The 23,413-nt window shown below is 51.7% G+C and overlaps 1 protein-coding gene across 1 annotated transcript; it reads right to left on the bottom strand.

The window, feature by feature from the left end:
• Nucleotides 1-2,234: 2,234 nt before the first annotated feature.
• On the bottom strand, nucleotides 2,235-20,242 carry LOC101949652 (prelamin-A/C-like). Its single transcript, XM_065573743.1, has 12 exons — nucleotides 19,807-20,242; nucleotides 16,625-16,781; nucleotides 15,590-15,724; nucleotides 11,971-12,132; nucleotides 11,252-11,377; nucleotides 9,963-10,183; nucleotides 8,966-9,179; nucleotides 8,127-8,234; nucleotides 7,223-7,342; nucleotides 6,878-6,955; nucleotides 5,730-5,981; nucleotides 2,235-3,410 (listed from the first exon to the last, which is right to left on the bottom strand). The coding sequence occupies exons 1-12, from the start codon at nucleotides 20,148-20,150 to the stop codon at nucleotides 3,384-3,386; spliced, it is 1,944 nt and encodes a 647-aa protein (XP_065429815.1). The 5' UTR covers nucleotides 20,151-20,242; the 3' UTR covers nucleotides 2,235-3,383.
• Between the last annotated feature and the right edge of the window lie 3,171 nt (nucleotides 20,243-23,413).

Raw genomic sequence — 23,413 nt, forward strand, 5'->3', positions numbered from 1 at the left:
TTTGCCGCTGCAGGCCAATGGGAGCTGCTGGACGCGGCGGCCAGTACGTCCCTCAGCCCGCGTCGCTTCCCGCAGCCCCCATTGGCCCTGAGCAGCAAACCGCGGCCAGTGGGACCCGCGATCGGCCGAACCTGCGGATGGGGCAGGTAAACAAACAGGCCTGGCCCGCCAGGGGCTTTCCCTGCACAAGTGGCGACCCCAGTTTGAGAAACACTGGGCTAGACAAAGCAGAACAGAACTGATGGAGCCAGACTCAGGCAGGCTGAGTGGAGAGTCAGTATCAGATTGAAAAAAAAAGATTTGTTAAACTGAAAATTGGAGGAAAAAGCCTGCGGGAATTTATTGTAAACAAGAAGCTCAACATTACAGGGTCAGTTACAGGAGCGGGTGGGTGAGGTTCTGTGGCCTGTGATGTGCAGGAGTCCAGACTAGATGATCACCATGGTCCCTTCTGGCCTTAAAGTCTATGGGTCTAACATCAGAGTTGTAGCTGGTGTTTTATTAGCAGTACATTGAGGATGCAAATTCCAGCCTCTTGGCACCAGACGGCCACGTCCCAAGGAAACAATTTTCTGCCAGGAGTCCATCGTCTGCTGGATGTTTTTTTGCTCTGCCTAGGGGGGGTGCTGATTTTGGCTTTCAGATCCTAACACCGAGAAGCCGTCAAAGGAGAGCGTGCCAGTGGAAAGACAAAGATGTGGGCTGAACACGCCCCAGAGAGAAGTGTCCCCTTAGCACGGCAGGCTCGGTAGGGCTTGCTGACATAGTCACGTATAATACAGTATTGCTTATTAGCAGCCCCTCGGCTGCCAGCAAAAAATGTTGCTATTGTCTGGCAACAAGTGGAAGGCAGGTTTGCAAGACAACAACTGGGGAAGGAGATGCTGAAAAATGCCTTCCCTGGCTGCAGCCTTGCAAACCTGGCTTTGGGCAGGGTGGCAGTGGGGAGGGGGCTGCAGCAAGGGCTTTCTATGGGGGGTGGGGGTCTGTGGGGCTGCACCATACCTCTCCCTGTACTCTCCGGGGATCGGGGCTCAGCATGTCCCAGCTCTTCCTTCCCTGTGAATAGCCCCCGGTGATACCAGAGAAATTCCCCAGACGCCACTTTGTGTCCTTAGCTTCCATTTGAAATAAGCAAGAGTCACTCCACGGATAAGCTCTGGTAACCTCACCATTAAACGTAGGCTAAAGGTCACATACCAAAGTAAAGTTGGCGGGAAAAAGAAAGTGGTAAACAGGACAGTAGCAGAAGTGATTAGAAAGTTCTGACAGGGCAGTAGAAAGGGCAGGGTGTCAGCGGGCAGCTGATAGTCAAGGAGGGAGCTGCAGAAACCGAAGGAGAAGACAGTTGGAGAGAGAGCAGACAACTGAGGAGTTTGTGGAGGGTACATACCAGAGGAGGGTCGGACAGTCATTGGGAGAGGAGTATGTCTGTGTGTTGATTGTAAAAGGAATTTATGTATGTCAGACATAAAGTACAGCTAAGAACTGCTGTCAGCGTCTCGTGACAGACCGGCCATCTGTGACAAGGCACAGGCACATCGAATCATTTCAACGGTATGCTTATTGTGGTTTGGGATGCTCTAACTTGTGACAAGGGATTTGTGGGGAGGGGGTTAGATTATTATTGTATTAGCGGTTGTTGTTTGCACCAGTAAAAGGTGTCTTTGTTTTGGAAAGAATACTGCCGGTGTCAATCATTTATCGGAAGGCTGTATCCGTGTCCTCTGGGGGTAACACATCCGAGCTGTTCTGGGGAGCCCCTGGCAAGCCCCAGGTATTTCCTTAGCCACCCTGGAAACCCAGACGGTGGGAAAAATGGACTGGTTAGTAAGTGAGCTATTCTGGGGGCGTCCCCAAAAGCTGTTTTTTAGCTAACAGTCGGCAGGGCGCAGCCTGGAGCGTGCAAGGAGAGGTATCGTTCTGCTCCCACAGCCTCCCCTCCCAACCTGCCGCCCCTTGGTAGTGTCTCCAGGAGAATAAGATCTATAGATACTGGGATTGGGGCAACATTTTGCCAATACAGCATTGACCGGACAACTCTACGCTGACTCTACTCGGAGCTGCCCTTAGCTCCCCCACCCAGCTACAATGGAGGAGGGTGTGCGGCAGCTTCCTCAAACACTGAGTGCAACAGGGCAAATGGACTGGATGGATCTTGCTGGGCCGTCTTGATCAATCGTAGGCTCCGGCAGGGGCCACGGCTGAACAGTAAATACCCGGCGTGACTGAAGTCTGCAAATCTGCTTTATTTAGTCCCACTTGTAATTTCCAAGCACCCCTGTCGCGCTGTACACGCAGCCTTAAGGGCTGCCTTGGTCAGGGCTGGTGTTGACATCTGGTCCCAGGCTTATGACAAGCACATTCCGAAACGGTCTCTCTTTCTGTCTCCCTGATCGCTCGGCCCTTGGTCTCTGAACTGGACCCTGTGCTACCAAGCTCTCTGAACAGGGCTCCTCGTTCCTCTCCCTTTCTGATTAAACTCAACCAATCAGTATCACCCTCTAAGGCACGACTTGGCTGCCTTTAGAGGAAGAAAAAGAAGCGTCATTGACCAACAACAGTACAGTACGAGAACTAAACCCAGCAGTATCTCCCCTGGCTATAGCAGTGCGGCAGCTGGTGGGGGAATGGCAGTTAAGCAGAGGAAATGGGACAAAAGGAGAGAGCTTAAGATAATGCCCCCATGCGATTAAACAGAATCTGAAGCTGACACGGAGCTGTCAATGAGAATCAGGCCCGCTGGGTGAAATGCACCAAGGTCCTTTTCTCGCAGGGCTCGTAAGTTACAGTTCCATCCACTTGAAGGCCACTTTCCACTGTGAGAGCGACGTAAAAGGGCCTTAGTGTGTATGAGAAACAGACCTGATGATTTGATCCTCCTCCTAAAGGATTCTGGGCCTGAACCAAAGCTAACTTACATCAGCGTAAGGCCCATTGACTTCAAGTGAGCTCTGCCATAGGGTCTAAGTGCAGTGGTATTGCATGGTTCTGAGAGCAACACGGCCCCTGGGGAACGACAGTCAGCGTTTCAGCTCGGATGGCTTTACTGCCGCTAGTCCTATATAAAAAGCTTTGGCCAAAAAAAGAAAAAAAAAATCTAGAGAGCAACTAATCTCTCTCTCTTTGGTAACCACAATTCTTCGATCTCTTTGGTTTTAGTTTTTTAAAAAATTTAAGCTGAAAAAAATATTATTTTATAGAAATAGATTTTTTCTTTAAAAAAATCAAAGCGTCTTTTAGCATTTTATAGGTAAAATTTCTGCTGTAGAAACAAACAAAAAACTCCTTTGTTTTAAAAAGGGGGGAAATGGTTCTCTTGCTTTGTGGAAAAAAATAGCATGATATGGCAGGGTATAAGCAGGGAGTGCACCCTCTGCTGGTTACATGATGCTGCAGTTTTGCGGAGCCTGGAGGGAGAAAATAGAAAGTAAATAAATAAATAAGTTCTGTTTGCTTCAGTTAAAGGGGAACAGCAGTAGCCCTCAAGAAAATCTGTTGCTAAGTACTAATTACTTAGTAGTGTAAGTATTATAAAATACTCAGCTCATATTTTAGATTGTGATCCCTTGGGGCAGGGGCCATCTTTTTGTTTAGAATTTGTACAGCACCTAGCACCATGGGGTCCTGGTCCATGAGTGAGTGATTCTAGGTGCTACAGTAACACAAGTAATTAATAATAATAATTAGTGCTTTTCATCCATATATTGCAATCTCTCTATGATAAGTATATAATATAACTCCCCCCATTTTATAGATGGAGTATCTATGACACTAAATAGTTGGAGGATTAGTGGTATTATATTAGAATAATAATAATAATAATATTGATTAGAATAGTATTAATCTAATAAACTAATGCTATATATTAAAATATTACTACTAATAAGAATGATCTAATAGAGTATTTACAATACTCAGACACTAAGTGTTAACAATTAGTTTTGGAGTATTAAAATACTCCACTAGAGTATTAGTAGTAGTACCATTTATTAGCATTAGAATATTATAAATACTCCACCATAAGCGCATGAGTAGTAACATACCACTAAGATGACACTTCTGTAGCAGCTGTCATCCGAAGATGTTAACATACTTTACAAACGTTAATGAATTAAACTTCCCCAGTCTCCTGGGAGGCAGGGCAGTGCATTATCCTGGTTGTACACCTGGGAAACTGAGGCACAGAGAGGGTAAGTGACTTGCCAAGGTCATGCAGCGAGACATGGACAGAGTAGGGGATAGGACCCATGAGTTCCCCGTTCCCTGCTTAAGCGACTGAATATCTGTTCTTAGCACTAAGGATAGAAGCCTGGTGCCTGGATTCCATCTGAGATGGGAAGGGGACACAGATGCATTTCTATGTACATTTCAGAGGCGGGGAGGACCTAACCACTTGCCTAAGAGAAGCACCTCCCATTAGAGACGTTCAGCTGAAGGAAGCCTGGCCAGGGCCATGAGCACAGGGAGCCGAGAGGGGTGTGGGAAGATGTGGGCAGCTGAGTGTCAGGAGGGAAGCAGCAGCCACAGCCAGGAGATGGAGAGAAGGGGAGAGAGCCAGGAAAGGAACCGAAGCGGGAGAGGGAAGAGGGTTTAAAAGATCGCCTCTGTTAGAACGACGACGGAGGGGGAGGGTTAAGGGTTCCTCCCAGGAGCCCGGAGGTGGGTTTCTCACTCAGATGAGTCCTCGGTGCAGGCTTTGCCCCCCGGCTTCAGAGTCCCCCCCAGCTAATGTTAGAATAGGAACCACAACTCCTGGCTACTGGCTTTGCTGTGGCGATGCGGCCAGTGGGATCCTCAGTGGCTGGCTCATGGGGTTGGGAGGCTTTTAACTTGCCAGTTTGGCTAGCAGCCAGCCCTGGAGATCTGAGCCGCTGGCCACCTGACTGGCCAGTAAAACAGCCCAGGGGACACATGGATAAGCCAGAATCAAGACGGTGGGGAACTAGGGGCTTAAACCTACAAATAGGGACCTTATCTTGAACATTCTGGGTATGATTAACATCATCATCCATGTACAAGATACAAACCATCATGCTTCAAGGCGTGAGCCAGTCACTAGCTGGAGGGCTGTGGGGCTCTCTCTGATGAGTGGGGGTGCGGGACCCTTCCACATTCCCCAGCACTGCGGGCACACAGCCAGCAAACCCTGCAGTCCTCACTCCGGAAAGACTCCTGTTGGCTTGTGTGGGAGTTTGGCCCAAGTGAGGACCAGGGGACTGGGTGCAGCAGGGCATCAGAATTGGCCCACAGGGCCTCTGAAGCTGGTTCACAGCAGCAGAGATGGGAGCTGACACAGAACAGGCACACCCCGGCCTGGGGAGCCACCGGGGGCACAAAAGTGGCCTGAAAGAAGGAGCATGTGCACAGTTGGCTTAGCCACGGGGGAGCTAAATCTGGGTCAGTAAATCCATTTAGACCATTTCCCAGTGACAGATCTGCAGAGAGGAGCCTTCAACAGATCCCCATCCACAAACTACTCGTGTTTGGGGACCTGTTTGTATTTAGAGCACATCGATCCTGGCACAGAACTGGCCCTGGCCAGCGGGCAGGAGGAAGAACCAAATATGATGGGGTTCCACCAGCTGGAATTCCCACTGGGACCTTCATATGAGTGAGATCCATTAGCCTGGAGCTTAGGCTGTGCCTGGACACTCGGCTACCTGGAGTCCCCTTCTTGCTGGATTCCTTTGCCCCAGAGACAGGGGCCTTTTTTCTTGTGCACTGACCTTTCGTGGGTCAGAATTACCCAGGACGCAGGACCTGGTGATCGGGTTTTCTCCAAAGCCGCCGCTGCTGTCTCCACCAGTGCCCCCAAGGGTGATGGTGACATTGGAGGTGGACGCTTCTGGGAACATGGAGCCGGCCACGGCGTTCTGGCCGCCACTGGCTTTCACTGCTGGCCTGCCACAGGTGCGGCACACAACAGTGCGGGGGCGCAGATTCGACTCCCCAGGATCACCTGTGCCGCTGCAGTGGGCCTAGGGTGTGGAAAGAGAAACAAGGGGGCTTCAGTACTTGATGGAACTTCCTCCAGGGCCAGAGGCCCCCAAGATCAGAGTGAGGAGTGGAACAGATCCCCTAGGTGGAGTTACTGAACCGCAGATGTCCTGTCTGATACGCGCTGGAGCGGCCTCTGTCTCTTGCCCATTTAGACAAGGGACGTTGTGTGGGGGAGAAGAACTGAACACGCTTCTAACTGGGCACCAGCCCATCCTCTGTTTAATGAAGCCATCTGTCTGTCACCGGCCCCAGATTAGGAAGGACAACTTCAGCGCTGCAGGGAGGAGAGCACGAGTGCAAGAACGCACCGGGGGGGCTAAAACCACACAGCAGCGTTTCAGCCATCCGCTGCGGCCTTGCAAAGCGGATGGCTTTGGAGAAGCCATCTCTGCAGCTTGGTTTCCACCAAAGCCCGCATCGTCCTCCAGACGAAACCCTGAATGCTCCAGGCTACGGGCTGGCTCCAGCTTGGAAGGTTATTCTCCCACTCCCCCATGGGGGTGATCAGAGCCCTTTTGTTCAAGATGCTCCAAACGAACTCACATCCCCCATCGTCAGCTTGGTCCCCTGGTGCCGGTGCTGAGGGTGTGTCCACGTGCAGAGAGAATCTCATGCAGTCTATGGAGAACAGTTTGCTTCCCTGACATTGTGGTTGGTTGTTTTCTAGCCAGATAACTGACAGGGTCCCTATACACCCATCGCCTCAAATCCCTGCGCCCCCGGGTCTGATCCTGGGAGGTGCAGGATCAGTGCATCAATCAGCAGGAGGGGGGCTTGCCTGAGGTCACCCAGCAGGCCAGCGGCAGAACCAGATCTCTCAAGCCTCCTACTCCCTATATTCCACTGCCTGTCCCTAACAGACCATGACACTTACACGGGGGTGGACGCTGCCTCCATCCTCCTCGTCGTCATTGATGATCACCGTGCGCACCAGCTTCTTCATGGCCACCTCCTGGAAGGGAGGGAGGGAAAAGACAAGTTGCAGCTACAGCTGCCGAGATCCCCCTTCACTCTATGGCTCAGGTGAAAGATCACCCTAGTGACTCCCAGCCCGCAGACGGCAACACACGAGGGAGAATCAGACCTGACTCCACTGGCCGATGCGTCACTTTCACCCTCCACCTCTTACCCATCCCTCTCTTGCATCCGGCCAGAGCATGTTGCCACGAGACCTCGATCCCCAGCTGCCACTGCCCCACCCCCAGCGCAAGCGTCTCACCTCTCCGCTGGAGTTGACCAGGGCGGTACGCAGGCTGTCTCCAGAGCCCCAGGAACTTTGGGCCTTCCACACCATGTCAGTGGGAGGGCTATGGGTGGCGCCCGCTCCGGAGGCCCAGATCTAAAAAGGAACAAACAGAGATCGGTAGCACCTCGCGCCAGCGGCATCAACCTCACCTAACTCCCCATGTGGGTCTTTGCCCCTGTCCAGCGGCTGCTCCACATGAGAAGATAAGAGTCTACTACAGCTGTTAACTAAAGGAACTGCTAAGATAACTCAAATGGGAGTTTGCTTTGGATGCTGTAGGTTCCAGGTTCAAACCCCCATGTCAGACTGCTGAATGGGGGGGGGTCACTACTCTCTAAACGGCAAGGAACGGATGCAAGTGAGATGGGCTGAGAAAACCACAGGCAGGATCTGAATCCGCATGGGGGAATTTGGTGCTGCATCAGGCTTCTGCTCATGCCAGGGCTGTGGTCTGGAGCTTAAGATGTCAAAATCCAGCGCCACTTCAGCCCCGAATGGCAGGAATCCTACAAGAGCTGCTGCCGGGGTGCGATTTCTGCCAGCCCGAGCTCAGATCTGGCAATGTCAGCAGTTCCTGCATGCAAAGGGGGGATCAGCCCCCCCACATTGGAGCGTTGTATCCCAGCTAGAATCCGAGCTGCAATCTCCCATCCGTCCCCAAGGGGGAGCCCTATGGCCATTCTACCAAGGGGCCCGGAGGTGAGATGCCTGGGCACTCAGAGGGGCTGGATTTGCTCTGCTCTTCAGGAGGGTGGGACCCGCTGCTCCATCTCCCAGGGGCGGCTCCAGAGTGACAAATGCCAACGGAGAACGGCGCATCAGCTCCCCAGGGCGCTAACCCTTCATTAGCCCCGTGCAAGTGCAGTTTGTTACTCACCGTGACCACCTGGCCGGCCTTCAGGGTGAACTTGGGAGGGAAGCGGTAACTGATGAGGGCCTCGTCTCCATTCTGACGCTTGATCTGCCAGTTCCCCATCGCCTGGTCCTGTGTAACAGAAGGCAGAGCCCTTGAGAAACCAACCTTCAAGGTTGTTCCGGTTTTGCCTCCCCTTGGCTACAAATCTCGTGGTCAAGGGACTGAGTTGGGACTCTGTCACAGACCCTCTGACTTTCAGCAAGTCACCTCACCTCCCTTCGCCTCAGTTTCCCCATCTTCTGCTTGTATCCCTTTCCCCACCCTTTGTCTGTCTTGTTTATATACACAAAGATTTTCGGGGCAGGGACTGTCTCTCACCATGTGTATGTACAGCTCCCAGTACAGTGTGGCCCTGACTTCTGTTAGAGCCTCTAAGCACTTAGTTGACAGTGTGGCCTAGTGGACAGAGCACTGGACTGGTACTCAGGAGTCCTGGGTTTTATTCCTAGCTCTGACACTAGTCTCCTGGGTGACCTTGGGCAAGTCACTTCCCATTCCATGCCTCAGTATCCCCATCTGTAAAATGGGGATAATGATATTGAACTTCCTTGTAAAGCACTTGAGATCTGCTGATGAAAAATGCCACATAAGAGCTAGAGACTGCTACTAAAGGAGTCAGAGCTGTGCTCCTACTTGATTCACTCGATGTTAAGACACCCTTGCAGCACCCTTTGTCTGCACAGATGGTTTAGGGCTGACCCGAGGGGAAGGACACTCAAGAACTACATGGTTTCCCTTCCAGCTACTGACCCATCCTGCCCCTGCTTAGGCACGACCAGCATCGCCACCAGGAAATCTACCTCATTGGACTTGTTCCTGAGACGCACAAATTTCCCTTCCAGATCAACCTCTTCCACGGCCACGCGGCCGCTGGTCCTCGCGTGTTGGGAGAAGCTCGTCCGGTGCTCCCCGTCCTCCAGCTTCCTCTTCTTGGAGGAGCCCGGCGTGGTGGAGTGGCTGACGTGGATCCTGGAGCCCCCCTTCTGGGAGCTGGGGCTTGGAGACAGCCTCAGCCTTGGGAAAGAGGGAGAGGGTGTGAGTGGGGGCTGGGTGGGAATCAGGGCCTGGACCCCCTAGGGCGCTGGCCGATCAGGGCCTAGTTAGAAGCGACAGAGAGGACAAGATCTCGTGGCTGCTTGGGGACCTGCAGACAGAGGCTGCTACCCCATGGGACGTCCCCTGAAGGACACGTCTCCATCATGAAATCACACTTTTTTGTGACTGGCCCCTGTCTCTGTAACAGGCTGGGCCAACACCCCTCCCCTAGCAGGGAAGGTGGGATCCAGGTAAGTAGCTTGGGTCCGTATCCCACCCCCAATCGGCCCATCACTGCAGCACCAAACCCCTTCACATTAGGGTCAGGTGAATGCGACCAGGTCTGTCTTACCAGGCCACGCAAATCAGCATGTCCTCCATTCGCCCAGCTCCCATTGGCACATCCCTCACCCATCAGGCTCCCCCCACCCTTCCTTGGCCACGCCCCCAGCAGGCTTCTCCCCCACCCTTCCTTGGCCACGCCCCCAGCAGGCTTCTCCCCCACCCTTCCTTGGCCACGCCCCCAGCAGGCTTCTCCCCCACCCTTCCTTGGCCACGCCCCCAGCAGGCTTCTCCCCCACCCTTCCTTGGCCACGCCCCCAGCAGGCTTCTCTCCCACCCTTCCTTGGCCACGCCCCCAGCAGGCTTCTCTCCCACCCTTCCTTGGCCACGCCTCTGGCAGGGTCCTCCCCCATCCCTGCTCAGCCACGCCCCCAGCAAGCCCCTCCCCCACCCCATCAAGGAGCCGTTCTCTGCACCCACCTCTCCTCCTCTCCCTCCAGTAGCTTGCGGTAGGCGTGGATCTCCATGTCCAGGGCCAGCTTGATGTCCAGCAGCTCCTGGTACTCGTCCAGCTGCTGCTGCATCCTGGCCCGCATGTCCGCCATCTCCCGCTCCTTGTCGGACAGGATGCGTCGGCTGGTCTCCCGCTCCCGGGCCAGCGCGTCCTCCAGGTCCCGCAGCTGCGACTCCTTGGCAGCCAACTGGGAGCAGAGAGGAGACGCGGAGGAAGGGGGTGAGGAGAGCACATGCAGCAGAGGGAGCCCCTCGCTACCAGGGCTATTGGCCCCTTAGACACAGACATGTCACCTTCTCTTGGGGTGAACGTCCAGGGCCACTGAGCCATTACACAGCCTGGACTATTACTAGACACGGTCTATGGCGGCCTTTAGCTTCAACGGGCTTTGGATCAGGCCCACGAGCACCCGTTGGTCCTAAGCCTGTTTAGGGTTTGGCTCACGGGTGCAGAATCAGGGCCAGGGTCCGGCACGGCAAAGTCCTGCCGGCTTGTGGCCCTTGGAGAGACGTCAACCTGCAGCCCGAGTGGAAGTGCACAAGAGCCCCTCGGGAACCTGGAGCCGGTCTCGAGCTCTCGGGGTGGGACCGGCGCTGGACGGTCAGGGTCAGCTCCTCTGCTGGCAGAAACAGCTGTTGATAGAACTGCAGCCAGCAGAGAATTGGGCCCTTGAGCATCTCCTACCCCGGGATGCTACGGGACCCAGAACAAGAGCGCAGAGCCGGGCCCCTCCCTAGTCCTTATAATGCACGATGCGGAAGGTTTAAGACTAAGCTGGGTGGTGAAACCAGCAGTGGGGCAGGCAGCCCCCTGGCTTGCCCTAGGTGGGTGCAGCAGGTGAATGCACATTTCACGGCCACTGCTGTCACGCACCTGTTGGGTGACAAACGTCCCAGGGCCCAGCTCTGTTGCAGCCAAGTGCTAGCCAGAGGATTGAGGGAGGCTGGGGGGTGTTATGCCCATGTCCCCTCCAAACCCGCCCATCCCGCCCCATTCCTCCATGCCCCACAATCATGCCAGTGGAGGTGCGAATGCTGCCCCTGGCGGCCGGCCAGCTCCACTCAGCCCCCCTGCAGTGCCCAGCATCGTGGCTAGAGGGCAGCACCTAGCGCTGATTGAAGGGGCGTGTTCATGTCCTGAATGGAGCTCGCCCATGACAGGCGCTCAGCTGGGTTCTGGGGCAGCCACAAGGGGGCACTAGCGGGCGCAGGGGGCAGATGGCTGGACAATGCTCTCCCTGGCATCTCCTGCTCACCTGCTTCTGCAGCTGGCTGAGCTGGGCCGACAGGCTGTCGATGCGGATCCTCGACTGCTGCAGTTCTTCGTGGGCAGCGCCCACCATGCTGCTGTTCCTCTCCGCCGACTGCTTGGCGTTCTCCAGCTGCAAGCCACAGGCCAGGCAGGGTTAGCGCCGCAGAGGGGCAGCTCCCTACCGACGTCCCATCGTGGTGGGAGCGAACGGCCCTGGGAGAGGCCGATCGGGGGCCTGCGAGGGTGAGCTATCCATCAGCCCCTCGCAGGAGACAAAAACCCCGGCCTCTGGGCCAGCTTCCATCAGAGGCTGTGAACATGCCCGACAGGCGCTGATTTTGCTCCACATTCCCCACCGGGGAGGCTGGTACTAAGTGTTCTCTCCATTTCACAGGTGGGGAAAGCAGGGCCCAAAGGGCCCCCAACATTTTCACAAGTGGATCCCGAAAATCATCTTGCCAGCTCAGCCTGATTCCTCATTGAGGAGAAGCTCCCGTGAGCCTCTCAAAGCCAGGCTCCCGTGTGCTGCCAGCCGAGTTCCCAGAGATCAGAGGCTGTTGCTGCTGAAGATTTGGGGTTAAGTGACTTGCTTAAGGTCACATAGGATGTTGGTAGCAGAGGCAGGAATAGAACCCAGGAGTCCTAGTTCCCAGCCCTGTGCTTGAACCACTGGCCCACCATACTGGCATCTCTTTTTCCTGCCTCGTCTGTGCAGTGTGTTACCTTGGATCGGTAAGTCTTCTCCAGCTCCTCCTTGTACCATTTGACCTCCTCTTCGTGCTGGGCCCGCAGGCCCCGGAGGGCGTCGGCCAGTTTGCTCTCAAACTCCTGCTGCCGGCTGCTGTCTATCTCCTCCAAGCGGGTCTCGTGGCGACGTGTACGTCCCTGGGAGGGGTCACAACAATAAGTGGAGGAGAATGTGAGCCGTGGGTCTCAGAGGTGGAGCTCACTGGCACAGGGCAGCGATCAGCCGTCAGCCTCGCTGGTGGGGCCCACACTGGCATCAGCTGGGACTCACCTGCCCCCGAGGTGGGAGCTGTGCCAAGCCAGGCTCAAGTGGGAATTTCTCCATGTGTAATGTACATGCCCCAGACGGGGAAGCTAGAACAGAACGGGCCAAGGGGCCAGGGCCCATCCACTTTTAGCCATGCCCAGGCCCCCTGCCCCTCCTCTTCCCCCCAAGGCCTGGCCCCCCCTGGCCAGGCCGGAAGCTGGAGCCTGACTCAGGTTAGAGTGGCCCAGGCAGCTGTGGGGAGACATAGACCCTCCACCTGCCTGGGGTGGGGGGGCTCGAGAGCAGCCTCCAGCCCAAGTGCCCCCCCCCGGTTCCCCACCCAGGGCAGATGGAGGGTCCATGACTCCCCACACCTGCCCAGGTGGCACTTATCATGGCCCACCTGCAGCACTCGGGCCCCCAAGGCCCCGTCCCCAGGCCAGGCCAGAAGCCAGAGTTGGGTCAGGGTAAGAGCCACGTGGACAGCTGCGCACCCGCCACCTGCCCTGGGCGAAGGGGGGCAGGACATGGGCTGGGGGCTGCACTCGGCCCCCGCACCCCAGGCAGGTGGAGGGGCCTGGTTCTCCAGCAAGGCTGCAGCTTGATTGGGGGGCAGGGCCTTGGAAGAGGAGCAGCGGGGCCATGGAGGGGGCAGGGCCTCGTGGGCCCCCCACTTCCAAGAAGAATCTGTCGCCCCTGACCCCAGAACCTGGTGCCTGATTCTCAGTGACTCCAAGGCCCCTTTATACCACTCTAGTGGCGGCTAATTTACTCTCACTTGACGGCTCCTTTATACTGTCAGAGTGGAGTGAAGGAGCAGCCGCACACAGGACCCTGGCCCTTAATGCTGAGCTAGGGGGTTAGGGATGCAGAAGAGTCCCATATACTCTACAAACTGGCTTGGAAGGATTCGATTTTTTATCAGTAAATGTCAATTTCACCCCAAACATAAACCAATAAAAAATGTTTCCATTGGTAATGACAGAAATCTACAGCTAGGCAAGGTAAGAAAAATGCTGCTTGTGAACTTATTAGAGTTTGACTGAAGAACATTTACTTTGTGTATTTTGACATGTGATGTTGACAATTTGTGTTTTAATGGTTGGAAAGTTTTAACTTTTCAAATCTCAACTTCTATTGTCGTGAAATAATTGTCTAGCTCCCCACCAATTTCCTATAACTGTGAAAATGTAAAGAGATAAAAATTTAAAAACTGCTTCAAAATAAGCATTGCTATTAGGGCTGTCGATTAATCGCAGTTAACTCACGCGATTAACTCAAAAGAATTAATCGCGATTAATCACAGTTTTAATCGCATTGTTAAACAATAGAATATCAACTGAAATGTATTAAATATTTTGGATGTTTTTCTACATGTTCATATATATTGTATTCTGTGTTGTAATTGAAATTAAAGTATATATTATTTTTGATTACAAATATTTGCACTGTTTAAAGATAAACAAAAGAAATAGTATTTTTCAATTCACCTCATACAAGTACTGTAGTGCAATCTCTTTGTCCTGAAAGTGCAACTTACAAATGTCGATTTTTTTTGTTACATAACTGCACTCAAAAACAAAACAACGTAAAACTTCAGAGCCTGCAAGTCCACTCAGTCCTACTTTTTGTTCAGCCAATCGCTAAGACAAACAAGTTTGTTTACATTTACAGGAGATAATGCTGCCCTCTTCTTATTTACATCTCCAGAAAGTGAGCCCAGGCATTTGAATGGCACTTTTGTAGCCGGCATTGCAAGGTATTTACGTGCCAGATCTGCTAAACATTTGTATGCCCCTTCATGCTTCAGCCACCATTCCAGAGGATATGCTTCCATGCTGATGACGCTCATTAAAAAAATAATGTGTTAATTAAATTTGTGACTAAACTCCCTGGGGAGAATTGTATGTCCCCTGCTCTGTTTTACCCACCTTCTGCCATATATTTCATGTTATAGCAGTCTCGGATGATGACCCAGCACATGTTCATTTTAAGAACACTTTCACAGCAGATATGACAAAACACAAAGAAGGTACCAATGTGAGATTTCTAAAGATAGCTACAGCACATGACCCAAGCTTTAAGAATCTCAAGTGCCATCCAAAATCTGAGGGGGGCGAGGTGTGGAGCATGCTTTCAGAAGTCTTAAAAGAGCAACACTCCTATGCGGAAACTACAGAACCCGAACCACCAAAAAAGAAAATCAACCTTGTGCTGGTGGCATCTGACTCAGATGATGAAAATGAACATGCGTCAATCCGCACTGCTTTGGATCATTATCAAGCAGAACTCGTCATCAGCAAGGACGCATGTCCCTTGGAATGGTGGATGAAGCATGAAGGGACATATGAATCTTTAGCGCATCTGGCAAGTAAATATCTTGCGATGCTGGTTACAACAGTGCCTTGAGAATGCCTGTTCTCACTTTCAAGTGACATTGTAAACAAGAAGCAGGCAGCATTATCTCCTGCAAATGTAACCAAACTTGTTTGTCTGAGCGATTGCCTGAACAAGAAGTAGGACTGAGTGGACTTGCAGGCTCTAAAATTTTACATTGTTTTATTTTTGAATGCAGGTTTTTTAATATATAATTCTACATTTGTAAGTTCAACTTTCACGATAAAGAGATTGCACAACAGTACTTGTATTAGGTGAATTGAAAAATACTATTTCTTTTGTTTTTTTACAGTGCACATACTTGTAATCAAAAATAAATATAAAGTGAGCACTGTGACCCTTTGTATTCTGTTATAATTGAAATCAATATATTTGAAAATGTAGAAAACATCCAAAAATAGTTAAATAAATTGTATTCCTAGTATTAACCGTGCGACTAATCACGATTAATTTTTGTAATCACTTGACAGCCCTAATTGATCTTATCCATCTAAATTACAAAATAAAAATAAAATTGAGCCAAGCCTGTCCACAAGACGTAAGAGTCCCAATTCACAGATAGGGAAACTGAGTCCCAAGAGGAAGTGACTTAACTAGTGTGACACAAGAAGTTAGTGGCAGAGCCGGGAATAGAACCCAGGAGTCCTAGCTCCTGATCCCATATTCTAACTATTAAATCCTATTGCCGCTGGATTCTTTACCCTCTGCCCCCCAATCCTCACCAACAAGTGACTGGCAACCATCGCCCCAAAAGTTGACACTGCCAACACACCTCGCCTTAAGTCCTCTGTTCCTGGGGGTGTTGGTGTGACCCGTCCTCAGGGGGGAGCGATAAATCACAAGCCCATACAGTGTACAAGGCTGCACCGAGGGTCTGTATTGTGCTGGGCTAGCCTGGGTCAGGCCTGACCCCTGCATTCGAAGGGCCTTGCTCGAAGGGGGCAGCCCGACCCCGCTCACCTCGCTGTAAATGTTCTTCTGGAAGTCGAGTTCTTCCTTCAGCGTCTGCAGACGGTTCTCGGCATCCACCCGACGCAGCATCTCGTCCTGCAGTTGCTTCTTCACCTCGCCCAGGGCGGCTTCCAGCTGGGGAGGGGAGAGAGGAAAGTGAGCGCAGCTAGACGGAGATTCGCAGCCCCAGCAGGCGGGTCTCAAGCGCGGTCCCTCGCCAGGGGGCCGCTGAGCCTGGGGACTGCAGGCCGGCAAATCTGGAGCCTTTCCGCAAATTGTGATTGCTCAATTTGCATATTCTACATATTCACTGCCTCATTTGAATAAACCACATCAGAGCTAAACCCGTCAATCCTCCCCTCCCCCAATACCGAAATCATGCCTGTCAAATCCACTCCCACCATGCGCCTCAGCCCCCCACCTCCCGCAGGTCAGGGGCTCTCCCTATCACAAGGCTGTGACAGCTGCTCAGGGGCCCAGGAAAGGACCCTTCAAATCAGGGGTCTCCAGGCCAATTTGGGCAAATTGACATGGCTGGGCCGGGCATTTCCTACTTTGCCCAGGGCAGCAGAAGGGACCATGGCCGGCAATCGGCACAACTAGTCCATGGGCTGGATTTGTGCCCCGCTGCAACAGGAGTCAGACAAGGCTCCAGCCTCGCCGCTCCCATCAGCATTTGACAGGCATGATCAGCGAAGCGATTCCAGAGCTTCCAAGTCAGTGGTAGGAGCGTGATTAGAACTGGAGCCTTCCCGACTCCCCCAGACACCAACCAAAACCTGGGACTGCGTCTCTCCCAGGGGATACTTAGAGAGAGTAGCTCACAGCTGCCTGTCCCCCATCCCACCTGGTGCTGGCTCCCTAACTCATTGGAGCCATTAACTCCCCGGAGCTGCAGGGTCCCATCCGCTTTGGACCACAAGGGGTTTCTCAGAAAGCTTGGCAGGATGCGTACGGGGAATGCCATGATCTCTGGCGCTGCAGAGGGGACCACAGGGGGCCCTGGGGCAGCAGGGGACAGGACCTGCCGCTCACCTTGTCCACTTGCACCCTCAGCTCCTGGACTTGACTCTCCAGGTTCCTCTTCTCCCCCAGGGTGGTGGTGAGCGCGGCCTCTTTGGAGTTGAGCTGGGTCTTCCTGGAGTCGAGGCGAGCCTGAGCGGCCTGCAGGTCCCTTTCCTTCTTAGCATTTCTGGAACACAGCCAACAAACAGCTCTGTGGACACGTTCGGGGAATCACCTGCCCCATGCAAATGAGGACCCAATGCTGGAGCGGGCCCAGAGCACTACCCCCAGGTCCAAATACCCCTCCAGTCCCAGGGGAGAGCTCAGAACCTGATCCCAAGGGTCCTGGGGAATTTCACAACGGTGGAAGATGCTAGATTGACAACGCTGGTGCTCGGAGACCCATGTAGCCACAGTCCAGGTCCAGATTGCCCAATTCCTGCTCTGTTTCTCCTGGATCATGCAGCTACCATGCCCCCGACTTGGGATCTGCACAGACAGGACGGGGGTTTGCACCAGTGCACTTAGTGATGCTTCAAAACCAGGGGAAACGACACGGGAGGCAGCCCCATTTCACACTGATGCAGCACATCCACCCCGCACCACTTGGCATAGTTACCCTGCTACAAATATCCCCTCTATAGACATGGCCGGAGTCTCTTTGATGTCCCAGTGCTCCCAGCGTCCCATTACACACACGGCTGCGTGATCAGTAACAAAAATAGCTTGTAGCATCCTATGTTACAGGCAATTTTACTGGTCCAGCCCTGCTGGTGTTTATTGACTGGTGATTCAGAGCGGCGCGTGGGTGTTTAAAAATTAAACACGGGCTGATGTATGAATTGGCAAGCGGCTCCCTGGGGAATCAAAGTAATGGTCCCTTTTACAGCACATCTGACGGAACATACACACGTGTGCACACGCACACACCCTGCTGACAGCCTCCATCTCAGAATGCTTGAGCTGCGCAAAGCATGTACAGAATCGTTAGTATTTATTATCTGTATTTGTGACCGGACCCCCGGGGTACAACCTTAAACTGTGGGACCACTGTGCCCCTTTAACTCTCCAGTCTGGGTTGTCTGACGATGCTTTGTGAGACAAGCAGCAAACCCCTCCAGGTGCTGTGATTAACTCAGTCAACGATGTGCAGGGACACACTCAGCTAAGTTGCACGAATACTCGCTAAGCCACTCATGAACTGCACAGAGGGAGACCCCAGCAATTCCTCCCAGCCTTGCACTCCCAGAAATGTACCATCTTCCACTGCCTGTGACTATCTCTTGAACAATGCAAGCTCATTAATTACTTCACCACGTTGTCAAAGGCTAGTGGACATGCCCCAGACTTTGTAATCTGAGCAAGATTCCCCAGGCATTTCAGGTAAAGATAAACCATGTATTAACTACAGAAAGATAGATTTTAAGTGATTATAAGTGGTAGGCATAAAGGTCAGAGATGGTTACTTAAGAAATAAAAGTAAACATGCATTCAAAAAACCCTAAATTTTATCACACTCAGTAATATTTTAATCAAACAGCTTTTCTCACCCCACTGGATGTTGCAGGCAGGTTACAGTTCTTAATACACAGACTGAATTCCCTTCTCAGCCTGGGACCAATCTCCCCAGTTCAAAGTATTTGTCTTCTCTGTGTAGTAAGGCGGAGTGGCCTCCCACTGAGCAAGAGGGGGAGGAGCCAGTCTCTGATCCCTCGTGGGTGGAGCCAGGCCAGGCTCACCCCTCCCACCGGAAGCGAAGAGGTGGGACCGGAAGTATAAAAGGCAGAGCCGCTAACTCAGTTGAGGCTGAGCCAGGGAAGGGAGTGGATGTCTCCAGGCTGCTGCAGATTCCCGGAACTGAACCGGCACTGCACCACACCCGGCCTCAGAGGAGACTAAGGCTATGTCTACACTGCACTTTTGTCCATAAAACTTTTGTTGGTCAGGGGTGTGAAAAAAAACCATCCTTGACCGACAAAAGTTTTACCAACAAAAAGTGCCGGTGGGGACACTCTCCCACTGACAAAGCTATCACCACTCACTGGGGGTGTTTTTATTTTGCCAGCAGGAGTGTTCGCTCCACTGTCACCACCTGCTCTCCAAGCACAAAGCAAGGTAGGAGCGGAGCTTTCAAGATAAATGGCCCGAGTCACTGATTGTCGCTTTTAATAACTAGGCTCAGAACAGGAGTGGTCATTTGGGAATCCCCTCGGGGACGGGAGCTTTTTCCAAGAGGGTCTGTTGGTGTCAGAGAATGGCAGCAAAAACATCCAGTTTTCGAGAATGCACCTTCCATTCCAGTAAGCAACAGATCCTACCGATTATAAACAGGGATCACTGCAATGCAGCCACCTCTGGAGTGGAGCAGGGCAGCTGTTTAACAGCCATGCCGCAGCAGGAGCTGGCTGCAGGCTGGGCATGATTGTAATGGATGGCTTAAGAAAAAGATTGAGGAGATTGTTTTAAAGTTTAAGGCTGCAAAACCTTTAGAAAACACGGCTCCTGATGTAGAAGCAAAATCTCTTCCTCCCCATATCCTTCAAAATCCTCCCCCATCCTGGCATGCCCATGGCCAGGGGAGAACAGACACAGACATTCAGCACAGGGAAAGCTGCATTCGAAATCCATCTCCAAATACCAACTAGTTCCTAGGATCTAAATGCAGAACTAGCAACTGTTCTAATGCAGAGATGACCACGGAGTTATCTAGAGACAGGTCCGTCGTGGGGAGAAACACAGGAAGCTAAATATAAAATCCTGGGCAGCTTTTAAAGACATCTGTAAAATGTTCCTCCTGCTTTCTGGGCTGATAGATTATTTATGGCATGTTCTAGGCAGGTTAATTTCAGACTGTCCCTTTTGGGGGGCTTTTAGAAAACAAATCCCCTTACCACTAAACCTGCTGCCTCAGTAACATCCCAGCCAGGATAGAGATTTTTCCCTTTCTCCTACTCTGGATTGTTTTTCTTTCCCTTCACATCGCTCACCGTTTGCCAAACACATGACAACCCGCTATTCGCCTTGGCCTGCGGCCTCGGGATATTTGTGGCTTCTTTCCCAAGGCTGCCAGCCCTGACTGCTCCCACTCCAGCTTCGAGGGGCGGCCTCAACCTTTGAGAGGGTGGGAGGAAATTCTCCCACGACCAGTTGCCCCATTGCCTAGCATGACTGTGATTTCGTGACCCCTGCTCCTTCCCTGCCCCGGTGCTTACTGTGCCTTCAGCTCCTTGAATTCCTCCTGCACTTTCCTCAGCTCCAGCTGCAGTCGCGCCCTCTCCTTGGCCACGGAATCCAAGGTCTTGCGGGCATCCGCCAGCTCCGATTCGTAGGCCACTTTGATGCTCGACAATTCACGGCTTGACACCTCGTCAGGGATGGGGATGCGCAGCCGGTGACCGGCATTCTGCGACTCCAGCGAGCGCACCCAGCCAATGTAGACGGCCAGCCGGTCGTTGAGCTTCTGCAGGTTCTCCTTCTCCTGCAGGCGGGTCATGCGGGATTGGTAACCCGCTCTATACCATGCGTCCCTCTTCTGACCTGGGGTGTCCATAGCCATTGACAGCCTGGGAGAGATGCAAGCAGGGGTCAGTGACTCAGATCCTCAGAGCTCCCTTCTTCACCTCTGTGTCTGCCTCGCTGGTACTGACACCTGAGTCACTCACCTGGATCTCTGCTCAAACAGGTGTGGAGAGTGGGAGGGGCTGTGCAAAAGAGAGCCAACCCCTCTGCTTTGATTAGTTAAAGGAGCAGAGGCTCCTGGAAGAACAGGCTCTGTTTAAACTAAGGGTTTGTCCTCATGGGAAGATTATAGCCGGATAAACTAAAGTGTGAATTTAAATACATAGAATGACGGTGGTATAATCCCCATGTGGATATTCTGGAATGAGAGCGCCTTTTTCAGTGTAATTTATGTTGCTTTGGAAGAGGTTTAAACTGAAGTGCAAAGTGCCACTCTTGTTCCAGAGCAATAAGAATAAATAACTACCCCTAGCACTTTTCTTTACAAAAGAGGTCAGTATAGTTATACCCACTTTACATAGGGGGCTACTCATGCAGAAGGAGGGAAGCAACTTGGCCAGGGCAGTGGCAAAGCCAGAAATAGGACCCAGGTCTCCAGAGTTCCAGGCCAATAATCTAGCCACTAGATCACACTGCCTTTGGAATAAGAGGGCCCATATTAGGAGTTAGGGCTTATCTACACAGGGCAATTGACCAGAATAGACCCCCCCCCATTGACACTTTTATTCCAGAATAAGGCCTTACCAAGAATGAGTCTATGGGATTCTCACCCTACTACCCAATGTTTGGTAGGGAAGTGTCTCTGCCTGTGGACATGTGCTTTGGAGAATCTACAAATGGCTCCAGTCAAGAGTCCTACTTGTGGTACGTAAGTAACATGGCTTCAAGAACAACTGAGTGCTGCCTATAAGCGAGCAAGGAATGCTGCAGAGAAAAGGAACCCCAGTAACAAGTAACTGAACAGGATTTGGTACCTGATGACCGTGTACTCATCTGAAATCCCGAGCATTGGAAGTCTGACCCGTAAGTCACGGTCCAGACGCTACCAGACAGTCCAGTGTACCGCTTGAAGTGAGAGAATGGACTGAGAGACAGAAATCAACTGCTGCCAATGGGACAGTTAGTTAATTTTCCTGACATACCCACAGCGAAAACGCCTGGGACTCACTCCGCGACTAGAAATCAGGAACCCCAGTCAATTGAAGGAAGTATTCTCGTTCCTATAGAAGAAGAGTCCGATTCTGCCTCAGATGACAAGACAGAGCGTTTTTTTATCCATCTCTGAGGCTGTTTGACACCACTGTATTTGACAGGCTTCTTCTGCTACTGCTGCTGCTGAGAACGCAGTCAGAGCACCCAGTTCTGGATCTCAGCCCCGACAGCAAGGCTCAGAACGTGAGGGAGCAGAAGCTGGCGCTGCTCTACAAGTCACCCAACCGCCTGAGTTGTGACGGCTACAGCGGACGCAGAAGAAAGATCTCCAGAGTAAGCAAGGCCTAAGAGACTGATAAGACCTGTGTCCTGACTCCCCTGGTGTGCCTGGTGACTTTCCGTTGAGTGTGGTGCAAAGGTTCAGATCACCTCTGACTGATTTCGCTCGGGTAGTGCCTCATGTGTCCTCCACAGAGGTTCAAAATATAGCAAGTGTCAGATAAATGTTAGGATAGTACAGTTAAATAGGAATTTTGTGTAGGCAGATAGCACTGGTTCGCTAAGTGACTATAGACCAGGGGTCGGCAACCTTTCAGAAGTGGGGTGCCGAGTCTTCATTTATTCACTCTAATGTAAGGTTTCGCGTGCCAGTCATACATTTTAACGTTTTTAGAAGGTCTCTTTCTATAAGTCTATAATATAGAACTAAACTATTGTTGTATGTAAAGTAAATAAGGTTTTTAAAATGTTTGAGAAGCTTCATTTAAAATTAAATTATAATGCAGAGTCCCCTGGACCGGTGGCCAGGACTTGGGCAGCATGAGTGCCACTGAAAATCAGCTCGCGTGCCGCCTTTGGCACGCGTGCCATGGATTGCCTACCCCTGCTATAGACTTTGCAGTTCTGGACATTGGATACTTTTGATTTTTCAACGGTTAAAACCTTGGCCTTGATGGGTGCATCAGGATTCCAGGAGGGGGAGGATGTAGCCTCCCCACACACCTTAGCAAGGGGGCTGTACCCCAAGAGAAGAGACATCTTTGGGGCCCCAGTGGGGTCCACAACCAAGTGGTTGTAGCTCCATTAACGTCAACAGTGTTTCACTGAAATTCAGTGACACAACGTCGATTTACAACAGCTGAGCGTCTGGGTCGGGCTGTGCATTTTATGGGTGCACGTGGTAGAAATTTATTACAATCAACAAACAGCACATATCTAAAACTCATCCCTTAACATTGAACTCTGGAGCCTAGGTTGGGATTACAAGTGTTTCTAGATAACTTTTTGCATGTTGGCAGAATTATTTTGATTAAACATCTTCTCAAGAGAAACAAAGGAATACAAGTCTTATCAATGCTCATTTTGAAACTGATAATTACTTCCATTTTATTTAATAACTAGGTGTGACACCTCCAATGATTCTAAACAGCTGATCGCTTTGCCTCTTGTTCTACAGCTGGACCCTGCTCCCAATCAAGTCAATGGGAACAAAGGTCATTCACTTTAAAGAGACAAAAGTGAGGAAATATCCTTTATTGGACCCACTTCTGTTGGTGAAAGAGACACATTTTTTAAATTAAGCCTTTGCTTAAATTCTTTGTGGGCCTGGGGCCTGATCCATCTGTCCAAGATACCACAGCACAGCTGGCACCAAATATTTTCTCTTGCTGTCTTCTACTGTCCTTCACTCCCCTCTCCATTTTGAGTTCAGTTACTATTAAATTAACACTTCCCTGTAGATTGGAGGCGGCCAAGGATTACAGGCCTGTTGGAATATTCTGAGGACGAGAGGCTAGAGACATGGTAGATCAAGTTCGGGGGGGGGGGGGGGGGGGAATTTCAAGTGTTTGAGGCAGCATGAAAGAAGGTGTGAGGATGGCACTGGGAGGCAGGCACAAATGGGGGGCTGATTGTAGGGCTTGGACAAAACAGAGGGGTTACAGAAGGATCCCAGGGAGAGAGAGGAGCAGGTTGTACAGGGCCTTTAATGAGCCTGAAATTTGGTGTGGGAAGTAGGGATGGTTGAAAATTTCCTGTCAAATTGTTTTCAGTGCAAACTTGTATTTCCAACAAAAACAAAATTTTCACAGAGTGTGTCTACTTCCCTCAAAGATTTTTGATTTTTCATTGGCAACCCAAAAAAATAAA

This window comes from Chrysemys picta, chromosome 20 (assembly GCF_011386835.1).
Source record: "Chrysemys picta bellii isolate R12L10 chromosome 20, ASM1138683v2, whole genome shotgun sequence".
NCBI classification, from domain to species: domain Eukaryota; kingdom Metazoa; phylum Chordata; order Testudines; family Emydidae; genus Chrysemys; species Chrysemys picta.